Below are 23,869 nucleotides of genomic sequence, written 5' to 3' on the forward strand. Positions count from 1 at the left end.
TATGACTTGCTTTTGCATGTGGCTTGGATCCTAAATTATGCAGGTCTTGAATTCCTAACTGGCAAAGTATTTCTCAAATCACTTGCAACATCTACTCCTTGGCCGTTGCCCCCCCCCCCCCCACACGTAAATCCACACACATCCACAAATATTCTCCACAATCTAATGGGTGCTTTCAGTTCTTTATCTTTGTTGGACCACTCATAACTCAACAGAGAACTCCGAATCAGATTGTGGCATTGAACTTCTAATTTATTTTTCCATCTCAAAGACACTGTCTAGGAAAGAGTCCTGAGTTTGCATCCTGGTTCTGCCACTTAATAGCTTTGTAGCTTGGATGAGTCAATTTCTTTTCCTTGGTGAGCCTCAGTTTGGTTGTCTATAGGATAAGGAACCTGAGCCAAATGACTTCTAAAAGTCCACCCTACCTTTAAATCTTATGGTCCAATGAAAATTCAAAAGATATCCTTCTTGTTATCTTGTTTTTGGTAATAGAGCAATTATTAGTTTGCTTGAGGAATAACACAATAAAATTTACAAAACACCCTCTTAATTCCTTCAGAACTACTCTGGGAGATAGCCATCACATATATTATTGTCCTTATTATATGGGTAAAGAATCAGATGATCAGAGAAATGACTTGTCCATGGTTTCACATTTAGTAAGGATATTCACTGGGACTCAAATCCAAATGGGTCTTCTAACTCTGAGAATGCTTCCTGATGTACTGTGACACCCCTCTTCCAAGGTAATTATAAGATATGTGCTCCCTATGTAAAATACTTATGTCCATGTGGGATGTATGAACACATAGAGTTTCAGCTTGAGGGGAAGCATTGATAGGTATCTCAGGAATCTTGTCCATTCCTTTCCAGGGAATATGGAAATTCCTTCCTTGAGGGGATCATGAGAAGGAGCCATGGGGACAACAACTCTGTTCTCCTCTGAGAGAAGGTTAATGGACTAAAATTATATGAATCTATCTCTCTAAGTATTGCTGGTCTAGGAATATGATTAATTCAGAACAAAAAGATGCTTTCTTGATCACTATCTCTTAAGGCTATATTAATTTGCTTGGTTCCTTCCCACCAAATGCTAATTACATGAAAGACCATAACAAATAGTGAATGGCAATCAAACTCATTTATTCGAGCAACAAACAAACAAAAATCAGAAAGATTCTACAGATTAAATACATCAGAAAATATACTAGGGAGAATGACTCTTTAGAGAGATATGAAATTTCCAGTCAACCAAGAGAGAGGTCCAACTAGTATCATTTGAAACCTATGGGGAAGCGATCATGGACATGAGCTGACTTCCCATGTATGTCTTTAAGAGTTTTTTCTTTTTTCCCTCTCTGAAATTGGTCCCAAAGAGAGGCTATATCCACATGTGTGTCTCTCTCTTAAAAGACTGAATAATATCTCCACTTTTCAAAGTTCTCATACCAACTCTACCACTCATGCAGGCAGATATTGCTTTCCAGACAGCATTGTCTCCACCATTTACTATGATCTTATGTAAAATATCCCAGGCTTGACTAGAAACCTGGATTACATGATCTTTTCATTTCTTTTTGTATCTTCCTTTCATGGTGTAAGCTGACACAGTAGATAGAGGTTTGGTTTTGGAATCAGGAGGACTTATCTTCATGAGTTCAAATCTAGGCCCAGATACTTGCTAGCTGTGTGATCCTGAGCAAGCCACTTAACTCTGTTTACTTCAGTTCCTCATCTATATAATGAGTTGGAGAAGGAAATGGTAAACCACTCTAGCATCTTTGCCAAGAAAACCTCAAATTGGGTCATGGAGAGTCAGACATGACTAAAAACTCACTTAACAAAATCAACTTAAGGAAGGAAAAAATGATGTAGGCAAGACAAAGGACTACAGAAGGGAATGTGATTTTTTAAAATTATTTTAATCAAAAGCAGATTTCAGAGAATCATAAAACATAGCTCCTTCATTTTGGACAGTTCTTTAATATGGCTATTGATAGGATGAAGCTATGTGTGAACAAAAGACCAGTTTTGTTTGGAGATTTTGTTAAAATTTTTGAAATGCTTATGGTAAAAACAATATGTAGATTGGTCTTAATAAATAACCATTAAACATTTCCCTGGTACTTCCATCATATCTTTAAAAAGTGGAATTTTTCTTTATCACTTGCTTTTTTGCATTCCATATAGTCAAAGTATGTATCTTTCTATCTTGTTGCTTTTTGAATTCCAATACAAAAAGGGTTGAAACTGTGTTTTACTTTTCATTTCCCTAAAAGGAAAATCAGTGAATCTAGGGAGGAAATAGAACATAAAAAGGCATGTATACCTCATGGAGAATACTTGAAGGAACATATAAATAGAATCCCAAAGGTGTAGCTGTAGACACAACCAGTTCAGGAAAACATTTATTGGAGTTGGGTTCTATTTTCTGGGCAAGATAAATTTATAAAGGGACAGATTTCATGTATAAACAGTAATGTATAAAAAGAACATCATTTTTGTTTTATTGAGGATAGTAATAAAATAATCCTCAGAATAGCTGACATTTATGTAATGTGGTAAAATTTACAAAGCACCTTCCATTCATCACTTTTCTTCATAGAAAAAGTATGTAAAATTCAGTGAAATAAGGTGAAGGATGTGTGTGAAAAAGTATGTCTGTGAATACTTTCAATTATTGCACAAGAGAATCTGACAAGTGACAACCCTATAGATCCTACAAGCTCTGGTCTTGACTGTGGTTTCATTTTTAGGGGGTGGATGGATATTAAGGTGGAATGATAAAGAGTATGACAAAACTCAGAAGAAAAAGGAATTCTTTAATACTGAAGTTCTAATATTCTAAAGAATATTTGAGTATTTACTGCTATGCTCTTCAAAAGTGTTTGAAGAGATGTCATTTCTAAGTGTAAACTTCTTGTGTTTGGCTCTAGAGGACAAAATTAGGAACAGTGAGTGAAAGTTGAAAAGAAACATATTTAGGGTAGAAGTCAGGAACAAAAGTTTTCTAAGTATTAGGGCATTACAGGTCTATGTGGAGAGGTAGGAGCTGTGTCTTCAGTAGAGGTCTCCAAGAAAAAAATCTGTTTTTGTTTTAGAGGGGTTTGGTTTTCAGAGATGGGACAGACTAGGGAGCCTTTGGGTTTCTGTGATTCCTCTTGTTTCATTCCTGGAGTCTGTTCTTAGTACCTCAGTCCCTCGTTGGTAGTGATTGGGGCCATAGAGAGCTACATAGTAGTAATGATTTCAAAGTTATGGGCTCGGTTCCTGCAGGAGTCACATAGCTTCACTGTGTGCTATTACTACAGGCTGAATACCTAATTTCACACCCAATTATCTTACAAATATTTTCAAGAGAACTCAATAGAAAAATGTTGGTGAATTATTTACAACACATAACCCCTAATGGAAAAACAATGATCTATTTATAGTGGCTAAACAGAACAATTTTATCATTAGTTTCATTATTATTATTAGTAGTAGTAGTAGTAGAAACAACAGCTCATTTTATATAGCATTTTCTGATTTACAAGAGATTATTTACTTGTAATAGTCTTGAGAAGAAGTATTATCTCCATGTCACAGATGGATAAACTAAGGCTTAGATAGCTAGAAAGTGACAAAACTAAGAGGCATGTCAGAATAGTACAATTTTTTTCCCCACTGCTAGGTAGTAAAGTGTATAGAAGACTGGGTTTAAAGTAAAAAAGACCTGAGCTCAAATCCCACTACAGACATTTAATAGTTGTGTGACCCTGGGCAAGTCATTTAATCTTTCTCATCTTCAGTTTTTCTCTTCTTGATGTCCTCTAAGGTCTTGACCAACTCTAAAACTGTGTTTCAAAAGACTGTTTATTTTAAGAAAGTATACGCTCACTTTTTTTCAACCTTTAAATGTTCATGTCTTGACCTGAAAAAAAAAGTTTACCGAAGTCCATAAGCACCCAACTGATCACCAGAGAGTGACTTTAACACCAGGGAGAATTTGGCTCACTCTTTGAATAACTGTAGAATTCAGAAGCTGACATACTGTACAGCCTGTCCTTCTGTTTTGATCTAGACATTACTGTATTTTTAGGTTTTCGTGACATTGCCAAGACAAGTGGTATACTGAGATGACGGAAAAGCTTGCTGGCCTGTATAACAGACATGTTCTGTTTAAAGCAATTGCAACATATGCTGATGGCTGTGATTTGGGGGGCTGGGGAGGGGGGAGTTGTTTTGTTTTGGCTCAATTTAGAACGTTTTATAACGTATTTCACACTCGACATGCTTAGGAATGTGTTGAAACATGAGCTTAGATTTCTGAACTAGCTTGGGAGTTGTCTAAGGCAATGTAGAGAAAAAAAATTAAATAGATAACCCTTAAATTTGTTTTTACATTCAATTATGAATAAAATATTTACCCAAGTTAATTATGTAACAAAAAAAATCTTGAATTCTGACCTTACTCATTTGGAACCTATTCTTATTGGGACTGACCTTTGCTGCTTTACTATTTATGAAAGAATGATTTGCTATGTAAATTGTACAGATGAACTTGACAGGAACTATTTGATCGTCTTAAGGGATCAGACTATTTTTGAAACCTTTCCCAGCTCCAGTTGTCTGCAGACAATTAATGTGCTAATTACAATGGCATATTCATTAAAGTAGGTCTGATAAGATCCTGAAAGGTAGCATTTTTGTTAGTAGGGAGTTGGAGTTAATATCTGTGTATCTGCAAATACCTTTAACCTGAACTTATTTTTAAAAAGTGTTCCATAATTCAAATTGCTTATAATTTCAGACTTTGATATTCCTCAATTAATCCAAGTCCATGAGGTTTTAACTGAACTGTAATTGCATTTTTCCCAAGAAATTAAATGATAACAGTGACAGTGAATGTGATTTAATGTGGATATCTTTTTGCATATTGGAATTCAGAAGAAAGACAATTTCCCATATTAGCATCCTGCTTGTATAAGGTATGCTCTTACAACAGGTGAAGCATCAGTAGCAGGAGTACAACAAAAGACATCTATGTAGGTAAAATGCACCTTCCACATACTCATTATTGTGGTCATAGTTCAGTTTTGTTCAATAATTAATAATGAATCAGAAACACTGACAAAAAAGAGAAAGAACATGTTCAATGAACTGAAAGTGCAATGGAAAAAAAACCAATAAATTTTTAAAATTCTAATTAAACAAAATAGAAATTCTGAAAATTAAAGATGAAATTAACAAAATTAAGAAATGCATTGAATAAAATTAGATTTTCTAAAAAGAAAACAAAACAATAAAACGGATGAATGTTAGCTAATTTGAATAAAAAGAGGAAAATCAAATTACCAGTATAAAAAAATGAAAACGGAGAATTTATAATAAATTAAGAAAAAATAAAGGATATTAGTAGAAATAATTTTTGTCCAGCTACATGACAATAAGCCAACAATTTCAATGAAATACATGAGTTTTAGACAAATATAAAATACTCAAGATAGCAGGAAATAGAGAATTAAAACATGGTATTTTCAGAAAAAGAATTTAAACAAGTCATAAATGAATTTCCTAAAGGAGAGAAAAAAAATCCAGGACTAGGTGAATTTACAAATGAATTATATTGAGCATTCAAAGAACAATTAATTCCAATATTACAGTTTGCCAAAAAAAGCAGAAGAAGATACCTTACTAAATTCTTTCTGTGACAAAGGTAGTTTTGATACATAAGCCAGGGAGAGTTAAAAGAGAAAAATGAAAACTACAAACTCATATCCCTAATGAACCTTGATGTGAAAAGTTTAAGTAATTTAAATATTAGTTAGGAAGTTATAACAATGTTTTACGAAGATTATACACAATGACAAGGTTGGAGTTATATCTGACTTAATATGACTAAAACTTAAAAACAATTACATTGTTAACAAAATCAACAAAGATCATAAGATTAAAACATGATTCAGAAAAGACTTTTGACAAAATGCAACTTATATTTTGTCAAAAATACCAGATAACAGGAATAAATGCATCTTTTCTTACAAAAGTAGTATCTAAAACCAAGAGCTATTACTGTATGTAACAGAGACAAACTAGAATATTTTTCATTAAATTCATGGGTGAAAAAGGATGTCCATTGTCATCATTTCTCTTTGACACAATCCTAGAAATATTCTCTACGACAATATGAACATGAAAAGAATTTGAAGGAATAACCATAGGTAAATAAGATGCAAAATAATCACTTTTTTTCAAATACTACAATGATGTACTTAGAGGACCCAAAAGAGTTAACTAAAAAACTATTTGAAACAGTTAATATTTTTAACAGACTAAGTAGAAAATAAATCCATACAAGTAGTCTTCATTTTTATATAATCCCAATAAAACCCAGTAGGCAGAAAAAGAGAAATTACATTTAAAATGCTATAACATACTCAGAATACTACATTCCAAGGTATACACAAGAAACATATAAAGAAGGCAGCTAGGTGGTCAAGTGGATAGAGCATGGGCCTAGAGTCAGAAAAACTGGTCTTCCAAGTTCAAATCTGGCCTTACAAACTTACTAACTGGGTGATCCTGAGCAAGTCACTTAACCCTGTTTGCCTCATTTCCTTATCTGTAAAATGAGCTGAAGAAGGAAACGGCAAACCCCTCCAATAAGAAAACTCCAAAGGGATCACAAAGAGTCAGACACAAGTGGAAAGCAACTGAACAACAAATATAAATCTTAAGGGGTCATAAAGAGTTGGACACAACTGAAAAACTGCTGTGTCCACAAATATAACTACAAATACAAATATTGGTTTACCTAAATAAAAACAGAACTAAACAATTAGAAAAATATTAGTTGCTCATTGGTAGGATAAACCAGTATGAAAATGGAAATACTTCCTAAATTAATTTTCTCATTCAATGCCACATCAATCAAAATTTAACTTAATATGATAAGCATTTATTAAGCACCCAACATAAATTAGACACTGGGCTATTTCCTAAATATACAAAGGAGAACAACAAACTTATGCCCAGTCTTCGAGGAGCTTTCTTTCAGTCTTTTAGAATAAGAATTGATATTTATACAGAAATTTAAGATTTACGTAACACTTTCCTCAGAAATTCTATGCAGTAGACCTTGTAAATATTACTATCCCATTTTACAACGAGGTCCCCGAAATTGGGAGAGGCTGTGACTTAAGTGCATTGTGGACTTAGAGTTGAAAGGGACCATAGAAGTAAGATGATATTTCAAGAACTGAAAGGGTCATTAGAGGCCATGTAATCGAACCTTCAAATGGAGGCCCAAGTGATTTACCCAAACTCACACAGATAATACTTGACAAAGGTGGAATTTAAATTCAGGTTCTCTGATAACAGAGCCAAGTCCCCCTTTAATGTTACACTAGTCCAGTCTCCTAATTTTTACAGATGAGGCCTAGAAATAGGAAGGGAACCACACAGAGTCCTGTACATAAAACTCCTTGAAGGCCTCAGGGACTATTCTATTTTCATACCCCGCCCCTCCCCACTGGAATACTGCCTTTCAACATTTTTTTTTTTTTGGTGGGAGGAATGGAGGGTGGTAGGGTGGAGTCTGAACTTGTGATTTTATGCATGAAGAATTCTACAGAAAGGAAATTCCTTTTAACAATGTAGATATTTTGCAATTTTTACGAACAGAGAGTTATCCAGGGACATTAAGAGGTTAAATGATATGTCCATGGACTTTCGGCTAAGTGGGACTAGAACTCAGGTCTTCTGGGTTCAGAGGATGTCTCTTTATCCCAAATATTTTCTCCTGTCTTTTTTAGAGATTTCGAAAAAGAACAGAGATTTTGAAGGGACTTTAGACTCCAGACTGGTCAGTTAGAGATAGCCAAATTTAGGAGATAATTATCAGACATCAATAGTGTGAACTTGGATCCTATAACGCCCAATACAGTGCTCTTCTGAAAATGGTCACACAGCTTGGTAGGGGCAGACCTAGCATATACATTTTTACTCCATCCTTCATCAAGCATGTCACTAAGTTCCAGACACTGTATTAGATTCTAGGCTTACAAAAGCAAAAACAAAATCCCCTCTCTAGTAGATATTATAATGTATTGATGGGGAACAGGGAACACTGTGTACCCAGCAAAATACAGAGTACTTTTATTGGGGGAAAGGGGAGTGGTTTTCTAACATGAAAGCCGCTGCTTATTTTTCCTTCCCACCTTACTTCTGTCATACCTTTGCCCTATGTTATAGAATGTTGTTGTTGTTTTTTTGGTTTTTTTTTTACACCTCTGATACAGCATTAAATGTCAGTTTTGCAGTTTACTTACCTGGAAAATCCCTAGCAGATGATTTCCTTACCACACTTAAAATAACCAATTACTTTGGGGTTTGACCTCTTTAAAAAAGTGCCCACAATTTTGCATTTTATTTGTGTTTGAATCTGAACATTCTATTTACATAATCTTGACATCAGGCACTTTCCAGTGAATAAACCTGGGAAATAATGGAATCACAGGAAGTTTTTCATTACCAATGCGCTCTTAGAACCAACAAATGCACAAGACTGGAAAACGAAAACTGGAAAGTGACATAAGATAGTTCAATAAAATTTTATTAGTTCTGCCTTCCTAAATTCAGAGCTTGTAATACTACAAATACTTCTTGAGCTGTAGTTTACATGTCTTCTCTACATGAGAAAGATCCTGTTAAGACAAATTAGTCACATGAGCAAAATTGAAGAGATGCTTAACAGCTTTTTTCAAGTATTTCAGAAGAACAAACCATTTATATACGAACTATTGATACGTTGCTCAAAATTCATTGGAACCGCCAAATCACAGAGTGTTAGGATTGGAAGGTACCCTTTTATTTCCAGAAAAGGAAATTGAGAGGTGGTGAGATTTGCCCAAGGGCATTCAGCTGCTTAACTGAAGAATAAGGAGTAGAATACAGGTCTTCTGGTCACTCTTTAGTAATAGAAGTGATTCAAAGAATCCCAATCTGACAAGATTTTCTTAGTTCAAGTTATTGAGTTTACATAAACATATTTTTAAAAATCACATTTCTTTGAAAATATTATATGTCAGTTATTTTCTTTTACAGATTCAAATGGCCTTTTCACTTAATCAGTATAAATTTGTGAAGTTTGCTTAAGCCGTGTTGTAAATCTATATATGAAGTTCTAATGAACCATGTTGTAAACCTTACTTCAAGCTTTAAAGACTTAATAGAAGTTCAACTTTTAATTTATTATAATATATTGAATTATATCACATAATATAAAATGATTTTAACATTATATTTGCATGTAGTGTCATGTTATGTAATAAGAGAGTCATTTTACATTTGAATGTGTAGTCAACTGTCAAGGTTGCTATTTTGGAATATAAGAATATATTGTATTAGAGGAGGGATTTTAAACATTTTTGGTGTCATAGACACCTTTGGTCATCTGGATCTTGACCGATGATCCCTCCTGACCCAACCTCTTAGAATAATTTTTAAAATATAGAAGGAAATATTAAATCTCAGTTACAGGCTAGTTTAAAATAAAGATATAATTGCTTTCCCATCCAAGTTCATGGACCTCCTGCAATCTGTTCTGAACCTATATCCTAGGTTCAGAAGCCCTATATTAGATGGACTGCATTGTGCTTAATATATTCCTACAAAAGAAAGAAGTGAAGCATGAAAAACAGACTGAGTTTCATAGTGAAGATATTTTCCTATGCCTTTTTATCTTAATGGAGTAACAAAAAAAAATGTGAAATGATGGATTTTAGTGGTGGTAGGAATCTCAAACTGACATCTGTTTTAACATCATGACTTTATACAAGGAAAATATTATATACATGTTACAGATGAGGAACTGAGGCCCAGAAAAAGCTAGATGACTTGCATAATATTATAAAGCTATTAAGTGGTAGAAATGGAAATGGAACCTAGCTATCTGCATCATATATGTACTTATGTGAATTGCTGTGTATCTCACATAGAATTGCTACTTATATAGACATACATATTTTGCCACGAAGCTAAGAAGAAGGAAAGACATTTAACCTTACTGGAGTGCCTATGTTGCGTAGTCATGATAACTAAGTTTCTGCAATGGTTAAAAAAATTAGAGCTAAATTAAAGAAAGAATGATTCAACTGAATTTGCAAGCTTGATTTTGAAAAAAAAAAAGACTCCCTAATGTTCTAAATTAAAAGCTTTCATTTCATCCTGTAGGATGCGCATTCTCTGAACTTTTCTTTCCAAGACTGTTTCATTCCTCAGAAAGGGATCTTTGTTGATGTTGTTTAAGATTCTTTTATCCTGGGTGTAAAGAGGGTACATAGGTTAATTGATCAACAAACACTTATTAAGCTCTTACTATTTTCCAGACTCATACAAAGATAAGAATATAAAAATAGTTTAAAAAAAAAAAAAAAGACAGTCCCTGCCCTCAAGGAACTTAAATTTTAATGGAAAAGGCAACATACCAGCAAACTACATATATACAAAATATATACTGATTAGACTGAAAATAGTCTCCGAGGGAAGGCACTAATGGTGTGAATGGAGGAGCAAGAGACAATGCATTTTGCAAAAGGTAGGAATTTATTTGAGTCTTAAGGAAAACCAGGGAAGCCAGAATACTAAGTCACATGAAGAGGGAGAGCACTCCTGCCATAAGGGACACAAAGGCATTAAGTTTAGAAATAGTGTTGTGTATAGGAAGAACAAGAAGGTATTTGCTTCTGGATCTTAAAATACATGAAGAAGGGAAAGGTATAAGAAGACTAGAAATAAAGGAAAAGACCAGATTATGAAGGACTTTAAATGCCAAACAAGATTTTTTTTTTGTTAGAGCCTAGAGATGATAGGGAGCCACTAGAATTTGTTGGGGGGAGAAGTATATATCACATAGTTAGACCTGTACTTTCACAGCTAAGTAGATGATGGATTGGAGGAAAGAGAGAGATTTCAGGCAGAGAGATCACCCTGAACGCTATTTAATGCAGTAATCCATGTATGAGGTGTTAACAATGTGAAGTAGAGAATGGGACTTATATAATAAGACTTATCAAGAGATTGGATATGTTGAATAATTATGACAGAGTTGAGGTTAATATGGAAGCCCAAATTGACCAGGGAGATGATGATACACTCAATAGTAATAGAGAAGTTTGTAAAATGGTGGGAGTTGGAGTGGGGAGGCAAAGATAATGATGTTTTGGACATGTTGAGTTTGAGATGCATTTGATACCTCCAATCTGAGTTGCCCTTAAGGCAAGTGGTAACATGAGACTAGAACTCAGGGGAGATGTTACATCTGGGAGTCATCATCAAAGAGATTATCATTGAACCCATGGGGATTGATGAGGTCACTGAACAAGATAGTAGGAGAAGAGAAGAGGGACCAGGACAGATACTTGGGGAACACTCACAGAAAGGAGAATGAGGAGAAAGCATCAAGAAGAAGAGGGTGACCAACAGTGTCAAAGGGCACAGAAAAGTAAGAAAGTATGAGAATATAGAGAAGGTCATTAAAGATCATAGGTAGTTTTTTTTTTTTTTTTAAGAATGGATTTTATTTGCTTGTTTTCTCGAGGGGGGGAAGACAAGACAATTGGAGTTAAGTGACTTGTCCAAGGTCACACAGTTAGTGTCAGAGGTCAAATTGGAACTCAGGTCCTCCTGACTCCAGGGCCTGTGCTCTATTCACTGCGCCAACTAGGTGCCCCTATAGGTGGTTTTTTGTAAGAGCAGTTTCAGTTGAATGATGAGGTCGGAAGCTAGATTACAGAAAGCTTAAAGCAGACTGAGAGGTGAGGTGGCAGAGGCAGTGATTGTAGACAGCTTTCTCAAGGAGTTTGAAAACCAACATAAGCTGGAAATGTAATTACACCTAGGGAAAAAGGAAAAAAAGCGCACTTTAAAATATGTGTGTATAATTATTACTATTTCTTTGTTAACCTTACAGTGCTATATAAATGTCAGCTATTATCATTATGCTCACACCTGTGAAAAACATGTTCCTCCAGAAGGACCTACATGTTACTCATTGTTTTGCTTAGTCAAAACCTCAGTTCTTCCATGCATCTGTGGTCATGTCATTTCACTGATGCAGGCTTCTTGTCTATGATGGATACCTCTTGTCCAAGTCCTTCTTCAAATCCTTCTAACCTTTTAAAACTCCCAATTTTCTGCAGAGCACAGCTTAGTTGCTACCTTTTACAGAATTCTATTCCTAATCACACCAATTTTTAGTGCCTTCTACCTCTTACCATTATGATGTTTTACTTTGTGCTAACTTGTACATATATTACATTTGTATTGTTACCTTAATCTATTGATTTCCAGTGTTTCTTGTTTGACTATCCATTTTCAATGATAAAATGAGTTTTATGAACCCCCTAGATTGAGTTTATATACTACTTGAAATATTCTTTATAGGTATCATTAAAGAATGTTTAGTGTAAACTCCTTGGATCACCATTGGACTGGATGCATGAACCATTAAAAGGCAACAACTTTCCTAATCCCACCTCACTCTCCCAAGTATATTTAATATAAGCTCTTTGGGGTTTAGGGCCAGGGAGATAGGACTGTTTCCTTTTTGCTCTCTGCATTCACTGAACCTGGCAGAGTGGTCCATCAAACATTAAGTGCTTAATTGCTGAATTGAATTAAATAGAACAAAGAGCCTTCTTGAAGGTTTGACCCAATGAGCTGGAGGACTTTAGTTCTTTTAACAGTTAATACATACCAATATAGTTGACATTTCTCCTATTTCTCCCTCTTACCCCAGAAATCTCCCTTTACCCCAACATGTTTTCTCTTGACTTTATTAGAAAATCCCAGAAAGGGCAAGGATTTTGAATACATTGAAGAATGCAGATGGGTTGGTTAGTGTAGCCAGCCAAATTTATGGGATAATTACTAATCAGTGTTAGAACTCTAGCCTGGAGAAATATCCAGTAGCATAAAGTCAATAAAACCTTAAAAGAATTTCAAGATATCCCAGTCCTGCCAATATATAAATCATGTTACTGTGTGAAAATTTTAACACAAGGATCCCACACTGAAATCATTCCTTTTCTTTAAATTTAGAGAATAACAGAGTTGTTTGTGGTAGTAAGTAGCACTGATTTGTTCTGAGTAAAAAACAAATAGCAAACTTGTTATTTCATTGGTACAGGGGATATTTGGTAGGGTGGCAACTCCCTTTCCCAAAGCAAGTAGTCATCCTCTCTGCAAAGTTATGGTCTTACCTGGAGCTGTTGTCTTTTGTTTTTGAAAAGCACCAATGACATCTTGATGTTGAGGCTCAGGACCCAGTGTGTTCTGCTGTGGCTGATCAGTTCAGTACAAGTTTAGAAGGTTCTACCACAGGTTGGGCACAAATAGTCCATTAATACATCTGAGATGGAGATGTCTCTGAATTTGTACAATTCACATTTCCTTTGTGCTACTGTGATTCTGTTTTACTCATGAAGCACAACCGCTTCTTCAATGCAGGCACGCCATGCTGGGTTGTCCTGGGCCAGAGTCTTCCATGTCTCACAATCAATAGTAAAGTTTTTCAGAGAAAACTTGAAAGCATTTTTATCTTAATTCTTTTGACCACCATGTGTGTGCTTGCCTTATGCAAGTTCTGTGTAAAATAGCCCATTTAGAGGTTAACTGTCTTGTCTAGGTTCCACAGCCAGTATGTATCCAAAGTAAGACTTGAACTTGAATTTCTTCCTGATATGAAGTCTAGCTGTCTATTCCCTATGCCAGACTGATGGACTTTTAGTAATATTACAATAAGTAGTTTACTGAAGTCTTTGTTTTGAAGCCTTTGTTGTCATGCAGTTGTTCCGGTCATACACAATTCTTTGTGACCCCATTTGGAGTTTTCTTGGACTGATTTGCTATTTCCTTCTCCAGCTCATTTTACAGGTGAGGAAAAGGAGGCAAACAGAGTGAAGTGACCTGTCCAGGGACACACAGCTAGGAAGTATCTGAGGTCAAATTTGAACTCAGGAAGATGAGTCCTCCTCACTTCAGGGCAGGCACTCTATGAACTGTGTCACCTATCTGCGTTTTTGAAGCATTAGACTCATTCGATCCTATGTCAATTTTAAATGATGCATAAGCTGACCAATTGTCCCATAATTTCAGGTGATGTGGAGTATTAACCTAAGTAATTTGATTACCAAGGTTTTTTGAGTCTGATCATTCCAACATATATTACTCTCTGATATGTTTATTGACTGATTGATTACTATAGTTGTAGTGACATAAGCTATGTCACTTCTCTGCTCCTCTACCCTACCCCCCGCTCCCCTCCCCACTACCTCTCTCACTTTATAAGATTCCATTTGATTGACATATTTCAGCTTTGCCAGGTGGACCTTTTAAAAAGATTTTTGCCTCCTTTCTCTCTGCAGTTTCTGTTTTCCTATTCTGCAACACAACGGATAAGAACTCATAATTTGGCTAATAGGTTCCATTGAGGGCCCCCTACTTAAATTTACAAGGAGAATTTATTTCAGTGTTTTAGCCTTTGGAAAGTGATGAATTTGTTTAATAGATGTGCAATTAACTAGCTCAAAAATGATCATTAGAAACCCTTTTTATTTGGCTACTATATGTCGCCAAACCCTCAGTCCATTTATCACCAGCTGCATCCATTAATTCAGTATTGCTTGTCCTTGACTAAGAGCCTTCTGAAACTTCACATTTTGAATTTATCAAAGTACAAATATTAGGACAGAGTTTTTCTGCCTGAATGTATCTGATTTTAAAGCTTAATTATGCTTGGAAAACATTGTTTTGAGTTTTTCTTGCCACTTTTGTTGCTTTACAATATATTAAAAAGATGGGTAATCCATACAGTAGGACTGCAGTTGATGAATATTACCAGCTTTCAAGTGGATGCTTTGCTGTTAAAAAAACAAAAAGGGAGAAAGAAAAGAAAAGAAATCATTCTGTCAAGGTTGGGCTGGGGTGTGTGTATGCATTTTTTTTTTTTTTTTTGAGTTCTAGTGCTAAGAATTTCAATGTCTTTTTATGTTTGTCTACATTTGGGGTGGAATACATATCTGATCCAGCTGGGCAGTCATTCAAAAGAATACTGCCTGCAGCTTTTGGTACTTCAACTTCTAAAATGTGAAATCTGGTTGGGGAAAATTAACTCCCTAAGTATATTAAGTATGTGTGCGATGCAAATACCAGAAATCCAGGTTTGATTGTAGTCTACTGTCATTATTCCTTGGCTGTTGGATAAGATCTGAGGTTCCACCCTAATTCAATACACATGGTATACACTGTATCCTAGGACCAGTCATAGAAGGGCTGATGTTTTTACAATCAGAAAAATGAAACAAGAAGGAAACTTTATTATCTATTAGTTTAAGTTCTAAATATGTTTTCCCCCTCTCTCTTTTCCTTTCTTCTTTCCTCTGGGTTTCCAGTTTATCGTGGTTTCTGGGCAGTATTCCTTCTTCTTGGTGTCATGGCAGCGATAATTGCTACCTTCTTCATCATCTGCGCTGCTCCCTTTGCGAGCCATATTCTGTTTAAAGCAGCAGGAGGAACCTTTATCACTGCTGGTAGGTACACTGTGCGTTCTTTTCAATCCAGAGGTTTTCATACTTTTTTAAAAAAAAATTTCTGTTTTGCGGAGGTCTAGACTTGATTCCTAGCTCAGCCACTGACTTCCAACAGGACCTTGAGTGGGCATCTAGTCAATCTAGTAGACCCTGAAGTTTTTCATCTATTAGTTTATGGAAAGTCACAACTCCAGAAATTTGGTGGCCTTAGTGTAGCTATGGACTTTCTTATGATGTCTGAAATGCAGTAGAAAATTTACCCAAACTAAAATATCATGATATATATCACCTGTGAATGAGTTGTGTTGTGTTGTCCTATTTGGTACAGGGAGGGGACACCAACTACTACGGATGAATTAATTACCTTTAAATTCAGGGTTTACATCGCATTTTCTTTTTTCCTTTTCCCTTCTTCCAGACAGAATAGACTTAAACCTAGAGCTGTCTGTTTTACACACATGTATACATTTGCATATATGTGTATATGTGTATGTATATATATACATGCATGCATATATGTGTAGATATGTGTGTATATATGTATATGTGTATATCCATATCTATCTCACTCTTCCTTTTATCGTGTTAGAAATCAGCAGTAGTCCTATATATGTATGCACGTGACATTAAGTAACATTTCAGAAATATGCTTTCCTCATTGTTGCTACCATCTTGCTATTCAGTTGAGAAATCCTAGTCCTTGGAATTATCTTTGAATCCTTTCTAACTTTGGTCATTAAAATTCTACTGACTTTTTCATGAAAGTTTCTCTTGAGAATTTACCTTACTTCACACAAGAATTAATGTCATGATTACAAAGTGTGTAATATTTATTTGCAAGGGGTTGGGTGATATTGTATATCCTCCTTAACGATGACACATGAGAAGAAGCAGTACATTATTGGCATGTGTACAGCATGTGTACATATGTACATACACTCACAATCGGGAATGCTAAGTGGCTCAGTGGATAGAGTGCTGGTTCTGGAGCCAAGAAGATTCATCTTCCTGAGTTCAAATCTGGCCTTAGACACTTATTAGCTATATGACCCTGGTCAAGTGACTTAACCCTGTTTGCCTCAGTTTCCCCATCTGTAAAATGAACTGTAGAAGGAAATGTCAGACCATTCTGGGACCTTTGCTAAGGAAACCCCAAATGAGATCAGAAAGAGTTAGGCATGACTAAACAACAAACTCATACGTGTGTATTATTTATATGTGATTTATGATGCATAAATATAATTTATATAAGAAATTCATTATCTATGTAATTCATAAATAGAAGTAGCCTAGCACAGTGGATAGATTGCCAGGAAGACCTGGGTTCAAATCCTGCTTCTAACAGATTCTTACACTTTGAACCTAAGTCAACTCCTGGGGCAGCTAGGTGGTGCAGTGGATAGAGAACCAGTGCAGGAGTCAGGAGGAACTGAGTTCAGATCTCACCTCAGACACTTGACACTCACTAGCTATGTGACCTCCGGCAAATTACGTAACCCCAATTGCCTCATCCTGGGTCATCTCCAGTCATCCTGATGAATGTCTGCTCAATGGATTCAGATGACTCTGGAGGAGAAGTGAGGCTGGTGACCTACACAGCCCTCTCTCACTCAAAATAAAGTCAAATACAAGTCATGTCATCATTTCTCTGATGGCATGGTCTTCTTCAGCAATGAAGGATGAACACACACACAGTCAACTCCTTAAGACTTGAGTTGCAGAGAAAGTGCTGATCTGCATGTATAGAGGGAGTTTCCTTAAGGGGAGTACCCTATACCAATGAAATCCCTGGTCTTGTCTCTATCCTGGTATCTTTAAAATGTTTATTTTTCTCATATCCCTGATAATTGCTTTAGGTATTCAAATATGCTTCCATGAGTTATTTGTATTATCAGAAACCTAAATAAGAGTTAATAATCTGATAACACAAATTAAAAATAAAGGACATGTGACATGCTATCTGCATCTGGAGAAAGAACTGACAAATAGAAGTAGGTTTGGAATAATTTTACATATATGTACCTATTTGTGTCTAATGGTAGCCATCTTTAGGGTACGGAGGGGGAAGAAAAAAAGGGAAAAAATGTACATGATAACTTTGTTGTATATTGGAGGGAATAGCAAATTGTACATGGTAGATTTGCAGTTTCATGTACAATCCTCTTTTTTATTGTACTGTGTTATGGAAATGCTTGTTTAGTTTTGAGAATTGAAAAGAAAATGAATTTGTTATGTAAAATTAAAAAGAAAGAGAAGTAGGTGAGGAATACAAAAGAAACATAGGGGAAATAGGAGGAGGGGAATAAGAATTCATATAGTATCTACTATGTGGCAAACACCATACTGAGCAGGCACTTTACAAGTGCTATCTCCTTTGACCCTCACTACAATCCTTGGAAGTAGATGCTATTATTATCCCCCTATTAAAGTTAAGGAGACTGAGGCAAGCAAAGGTTTAACAACTTGCTCAGGGTCACACAATCAGAGGCTGGATTTGAACTCAGGTCTTCCTGACTCTAGGCCTAGGACTTTATCCATTATACCTCTTAGCAGCCTTGGTGATGATTCCTAATCTCAAGGAAATTAAAAATCGTTGGAGAGACATATGAATGGAGAGGCAATGCCTAATGTGATCCCTAACAAAATGACCTATTATGCCTCTTTTTCACCTATTACATCCAACAAGAGGCAGCTAGGTGGTGCAATGGATAGAGCAGCAGTGCAGGAGTCAGGAGGACCTGATTTCAAATCTCATGTCAGATACTTGACACTCACTTGGGCAAGTCACTTAACCCCAATTGCCTCATCCTGGGTCATCTCCATTCAGATGACTCTGGAGGAGAAGTGAGGCTGGTGACCTGCACAGTCCTCTCTCACTCAAAACAAAGTCAAATGCAAGTCATGTCATAATTTCTCTGGTGACATAATCTTCTTTGGCAGTGAAGGACAAACACACACATCTAATGCACACCCTTGAGCCTGGTGTTTAAAGTCTTCTCACAGTCCTCTCTCAGATCTCATTTTTATTGGAAAAGAAAATGCATGGCCTGCAGTAAAAGTTGGGAAGGATTCAGGGCTATGCCATTAGCTAAACCTGAGATGGATTTAGCACCACCTGATGACTGCAAATGACTCATAACACTTCCCTGTTGACTTTCACAAGCTACTAAACCAGGGATTCTTTATCTTTTTTTTTTTTGTATCAAGACCCCTTTGGCAGTCTGATGAAGCATGTGGATACCTCAGAATAATACTTTTGAATGCGTTGGATAAATAAAGACTAACAAAGGAAATAATTTATAATGATATAGTATTTGAAATATATTTTTTAAAAAGTTCACAGATTAAGAACCTCTACACTAAATGAAAGGACACTCTTTAAGTACTCTTTAAGAATCCCATATTCCCCAAGCAACAGGTAGGTGAGAACAAATAGGTGTGTCCTCAGAGAATCAGCAACCACTAATATCAGGCCAGTGATAAACTTAAATGTCTTCAGACTTCTAGAATCACCTTCTACTAAACACTGAGGTAGGACTACTGGGTGGTGCAATAGAGAAATGCCAGACGTGGAATCAGGAAGACTTGAGTTCAAATTTAACCTCAGACACTGCGTGGCCCTGGAGAAATCACTTAACCTTGTTTGCCTCAGTTTCCTCATCTATAAAATGAGCTGGAGAAGGAAATGGTAAACCACTCTGATATCTTTGCCAAGAAAACCCCAAAATGAGGTCCTGAAGAATCTAAATGACTCAACAATAAGAGCTGAGGCACATATAACAGAAGGGCTAATTTTTGTGTAGCTTCAGGGCAGTATTTTATTTTTATTTTATTCTTTGGTGTTAAGTTGAACACTGTCTTATACTTTATTTTCCTTCTTCCTAGAGCATAACAGTTAGACAGCAAGGGATCATGAAGTAACATGGGTGTAGCACCAAATGCATGAATTTTCTGATTATCCCAGAGTGAGTTTGGGATTGTAGGAGAGATAAAATAAATGCAGCAAACTCAGCTGGGGCAAATTACTAAATTGGCTGGGTGCATCAAGGAGGAAGATTCTATTCTGGCACTCTATCTGCTGTACCACCTAGCTGCCCCCCAGGCACATCATAGTTACCCATTAAATATTTGTTGAATTGATTTAGATAGAGAAGTCAGTGTCTTTGGAAAGACATTCAACTTATCAATTATTCATGTACCTTTAGAGAAAAAGCAAAAAACACAAGAGCTCACACCTAATTTTGTTTCTTTTATATAACAAATAAAAAACCCCCACACCATTTGGTAAGTTCTTTAAGTTATTGGATTTAACCTGTATTTGTTAAAGAGAGGATACTTTCTTTAGAGTCATGAAGGTATGTATCATGTTGCAGTTTTGCTGCCACCTTCTTTATGAACTTGGACAAGCTTGGTTAAGCTCTGTGGCCTTCAGTTTCTCTATGTGTAAAGTGAGGTGCTTGCTACTAGATAATCTCTAAAATGCCTTCTTGCTCTTGACAATCTGTGAGTTCAAGTTTATATATTTAAGGATTTTTTTTTGAGTTACCATGCCCTGTAAATACAAGATTCTTCACATTCCCTTACTCTACTTTTTCCTATCTTTTCCTCAATATTTACATATAATGGAGGGAATATAACAAAACTTTTCAATAATTAAACTTACAGCAGTTAGGTCATACTTTTAAACTCAGAAATTATCCTGACCATTCACTGATGCTGGATTTTTCTTTTTTAAGGAGATCTTTTGTCTTCTCTACTCATGCATAATATATATCTTTGGGTGGGGGGAGCAGAAAAAATCTCCAAAAAAAATCCTCACAGTGAAAACACATTCTTCACCTTTTTATGTTGGAGTCTTACTCCAGATTATATGTTTTGGCTGAGCACTCTGTGGGCAAACGAATCAGCTGTTACTAATTCACATGCCACTGACAGGTGGCCAGGGCTTTATGTAAAAATCTTGTACTGACAGGGCCCAGAAATAATTATGGGACAGATACAGATGTATGAAGTGGAACTTGAAATTGGGGACTAGGTATTCTGAAATGGAGAAATGCTTCCAAATGTCCCGGTGTTGTTATATTCCTGCTGTTGGCATTTTTATAATATATGAAACGGAATCTACAAAAAAGTATTTATGGAATGACAATTAAAAACCCCCACTATTCTTAAATGAAATAACAAGGCACTTACCTATCTGGTTCTCCATTTATTCATTTGTAAAAATGAAGCAGTTGGACAGATGAATGAATGAAATGTATGGTATAATGGATAGGCCATAAGAATAAAGTCAGGAAAACCTCAGCTATTTTGAGCATTTATTAGCTATATGACTTTAGACAAATTGTATCCTCTATGCCAAAGTTTCTTTATCTATAAACTAAAGGTATTAGACTTAATAGTCTCTAAGGTATCTCCTAGCTCTGAATCTATGATCCTATGAATAATTTGTTTAAAAAATGGTTATGCTCTTAGTCTATTCCAAATACTGTGCTGACTGCTGAGGTTATAAATGTAAAAATGAGAATGTTATTGTCTTCAAGAAGCTTCTGTTGTAATAGAGAAAAACAATATATATGAAAAAGTATAGATTCAAGGTGAATGGAAAGTCTTCATGGTCCTTATGGTTCAGAAGAAGGGCAGATTGCAAGTCACAGGATTATGGAGGGCATAGCCACAGGGCAGATAGCAGGGCCTGGTGATATGGGGTATGGGGTACATCCCTGATAATAAGAATATTCAAGGTTTTGAAGAATGGCAGAAGGGCAGGTAAAAGGCCTAGCATATAGTACAGCAGTGACCATTATGAATTCTGGTTTTTTTTTTTGTTTTTTTGTTTTTTTTTTTTGCCATGGTTTCCATCCTCTTGGTTGAGCCAGATGAATAGTAGATGTTTTCTACTTAAAAATAGATTTTTTCCCCCTTTTTGTTAATTAGCCTTCAAAATTTAGCAGTATATGATCTCTCTCATATAAGTTTCTCAGAGGGCTTTTAAAAATGATCTGCCTTGTGAGGTAGTTAGATGCAAGTTATTGCTACCTTCATTTTGAGGTAAAATTGGACCAACTGGAGAGTAAAGCGAGACTCTCAAGGATAAGGTAGTAATCCTGTCTTCAAATGAAGTTGTCACTAGAATAGAAATTGTATAACATTAGCATAAAATTCTAAATCAAGAAATAGGATGGAAATGTAAGTAAACAATAAAAAAGGGAACTTGATCATAAAAAGCTACTATGAAGTCAGGGAAGATCAATTTATAAGCTCATAAGAAGACAAGGAAGCTATAAACAAAATCTCAAAGGAAAAAAATAAAGTGAATTGAATATAAGCCTAATGAGAATTTCTGGAAGAGCTAAAAATAATTTCCAAAAACCAAATAAGAGTGGTAGAGGAAAAATTAGGTAAAGAAGTGAAAGCAAAGGAAGAAAATTATGAAAATTATTAATAGCTGCAGTGCCAGTGTGATATTCACAGCACCTATGGCAGCTATGAATATGTCAGCTCAGTTCTGAATCACGAAATACAACAGACTCTCCACATGGAATACAGAACCAAAACATTTATTCAGACACCAGAAAACCGAATCCATAATAGTAACAAGGAAATCTATATACAATAACGATGCAGAGTGCAACACTATCCCCAAGTCTTCCCTCTGTTAGGCTTCTCACAAACTGCTCCCTTAAACAAAATCACAAACAAGCCTTCTCACTCATGATAGCCAGCTGCCTGCTTTTCTCTGTCTCCCTCAGTTCTGACTGCTCTGACCAGATTTTCTCTCAGTTCTGCTCTAGCTCTGCCTCTTCCTGTTCCACCCTTCCTGTTCCATGTAACTTGACTCATGTGACTCAGGTTTCCATGTGACTCAAGGGCCTATTAATTGATGGGAAAGATCTTCCCATTAAGAAGCCAAATTACATTAACAACAAACAAAAATGCATTATCAATACAATACCTTGGTAAAAGAGGCACAAAAAGTATTGAAGAAAACAATATCTTGAAAAAGCATAATTGGCCAAATAGTAAATAAAATCACTAATGAAAATAACTCCTTAAAAGCAGAAATGGCCAAAATGGAAAAAGAAGTACAAAAGTTCCCTGAAGAAAATAATTCCTCAAAAATTAGAAAGGGCAAGAGGAAGCTAATGACTCCATAAGACATCATGAAATAATAAAGTCAAAAGAGTAAATGAATAAGAAAAAAGTGAACTATCTCATCAGAAAAACAACTGACCTGGAAAATAAATCAACAAAAGATAATTTAAGAATTGTTGGAATACTTTAAAACCATGGTCAAAGAAAGAGTTGTGATCATATTCCAAGAAATTATCAAGGAAAAATGCCCCAACATTCTAGAACCACAGGGTAAAGCCTGAAATTGAAAGACTTCACTGACCACCAACTGAAAGAGATCCTAAAACGAAAACTCTCAGGAATATTATAGCCAAATAACAGAGATTCCAGGTCAAAAAGAAACTACTTCAAGCATCCAGAAAGAAACCATTCAAATAATGTGGAGCCACAGTCAGAATCACACAAGACTTAGTAACATGAAGAAATATCCTAAATCACTACTGATTAGAGAAATAAAAGTGAAAACAATTCTGAGATACCACCTCAAATCTCTCAGATTGACCAATATAACAAATAAGAAAAATGACAGATACTGGAGGAGGTGAAGAAAACTGGGACACTAATGCACTGTTGGTGGAGTTGTGAACTAGTCCAACCATTCTGCAGAACAATTTGAAATTATGTCCAAAGGGCTATAAAATTGTGCATACCCTTTGACCCAGCAATACCACCACAAGATTTGTATCCTAAAGAGATCAAGTAAAATGGAAAAGGACCTATTCGTAAAAAATATTTATAGCAACTTGGTGGTACAGTGGATGGAGTGCTAGACCTGGACTCAGGAAGACTCCTCTTTCTGAGTTCAAATCTGACCTCAGACACTCATCAGCTATGTGACCCTGGGCAAGTCACTTAATCATTTTTGCTTCAGTTTCCTCATCTGTAAAATGAGTTAGAGAAGGAAATGGCAAGCCACTCCAGTATCTTTGCTGAGAAAACCCCAAATAGGGTCTCAAAGAGTCAGACACAACTGATAAATGACTGAACAACAACAGAAAGAACTCTTATTTCAACTCTTTTTCAGGTGGCAAAGAATTGGAAATTGAGGAGAGGCCCATCAATTGGGGATTGGCTAAATAGGTTGTGATATAAGATTGTGATGGAATACTAATGTGCTACTAGAAATGATGAGTGGGATGGGAAGACCAGGAATACTTAGA

At 35.8% G+C, this 23,869-nt stretch overlaps 1 protein-coding gene across 10 annotated transcripts in view; it reads left to right on the forward strand.

Moving 5' to 3' along the window:
- TMEM182 (transmembrane protein 182) overlaps window positions 1–23,869 on the forward strand; it is a 116,215-nt gene that overhangs the window by 50,729 nt on the left and 41,617 nt on the right. For 9 of the 10 annotated variants that reach the window (XR_011969830.1, XM_072621740.1, XM_072621739.1 and 6 more), the window contains one exon: window positions 15,438–15,575. The exons of the other annotated variant lie outside the window; for it this stretch is intronic. Coding sequence is in view for 8 of the 9 variants with exons in the window: in XM_072621740.1 (XP_072477841.1) it covers window positions 15,438–15,575 (138 nt within the window). In the remaining variant the exon portion in view is untranslated. The remainder of the gene's footprint in view (window positions 1–15,437; window positions 15,576–23,869) is intronic. 10 annotated transcript variants of the gene reach the window in all.

The sequence above is a fragment of the Notamacropus eugenii genome, chromosome 6 (genome assembly GCF_028372415.1).
Source record: "Notamacropus eugenii isolate mMacEug1 chromosome 6, mMacEug1.pri_v2, whole genome shotgun sequence".
In the NCBI taxonomy this organism is placed as follows: domain Eukaryota; kingdom Metazoa; phylum Chordata; class Mammalia; order Diprotodontia; family Macropodidae; genus Notamacropus; species Notamacropus eugenii.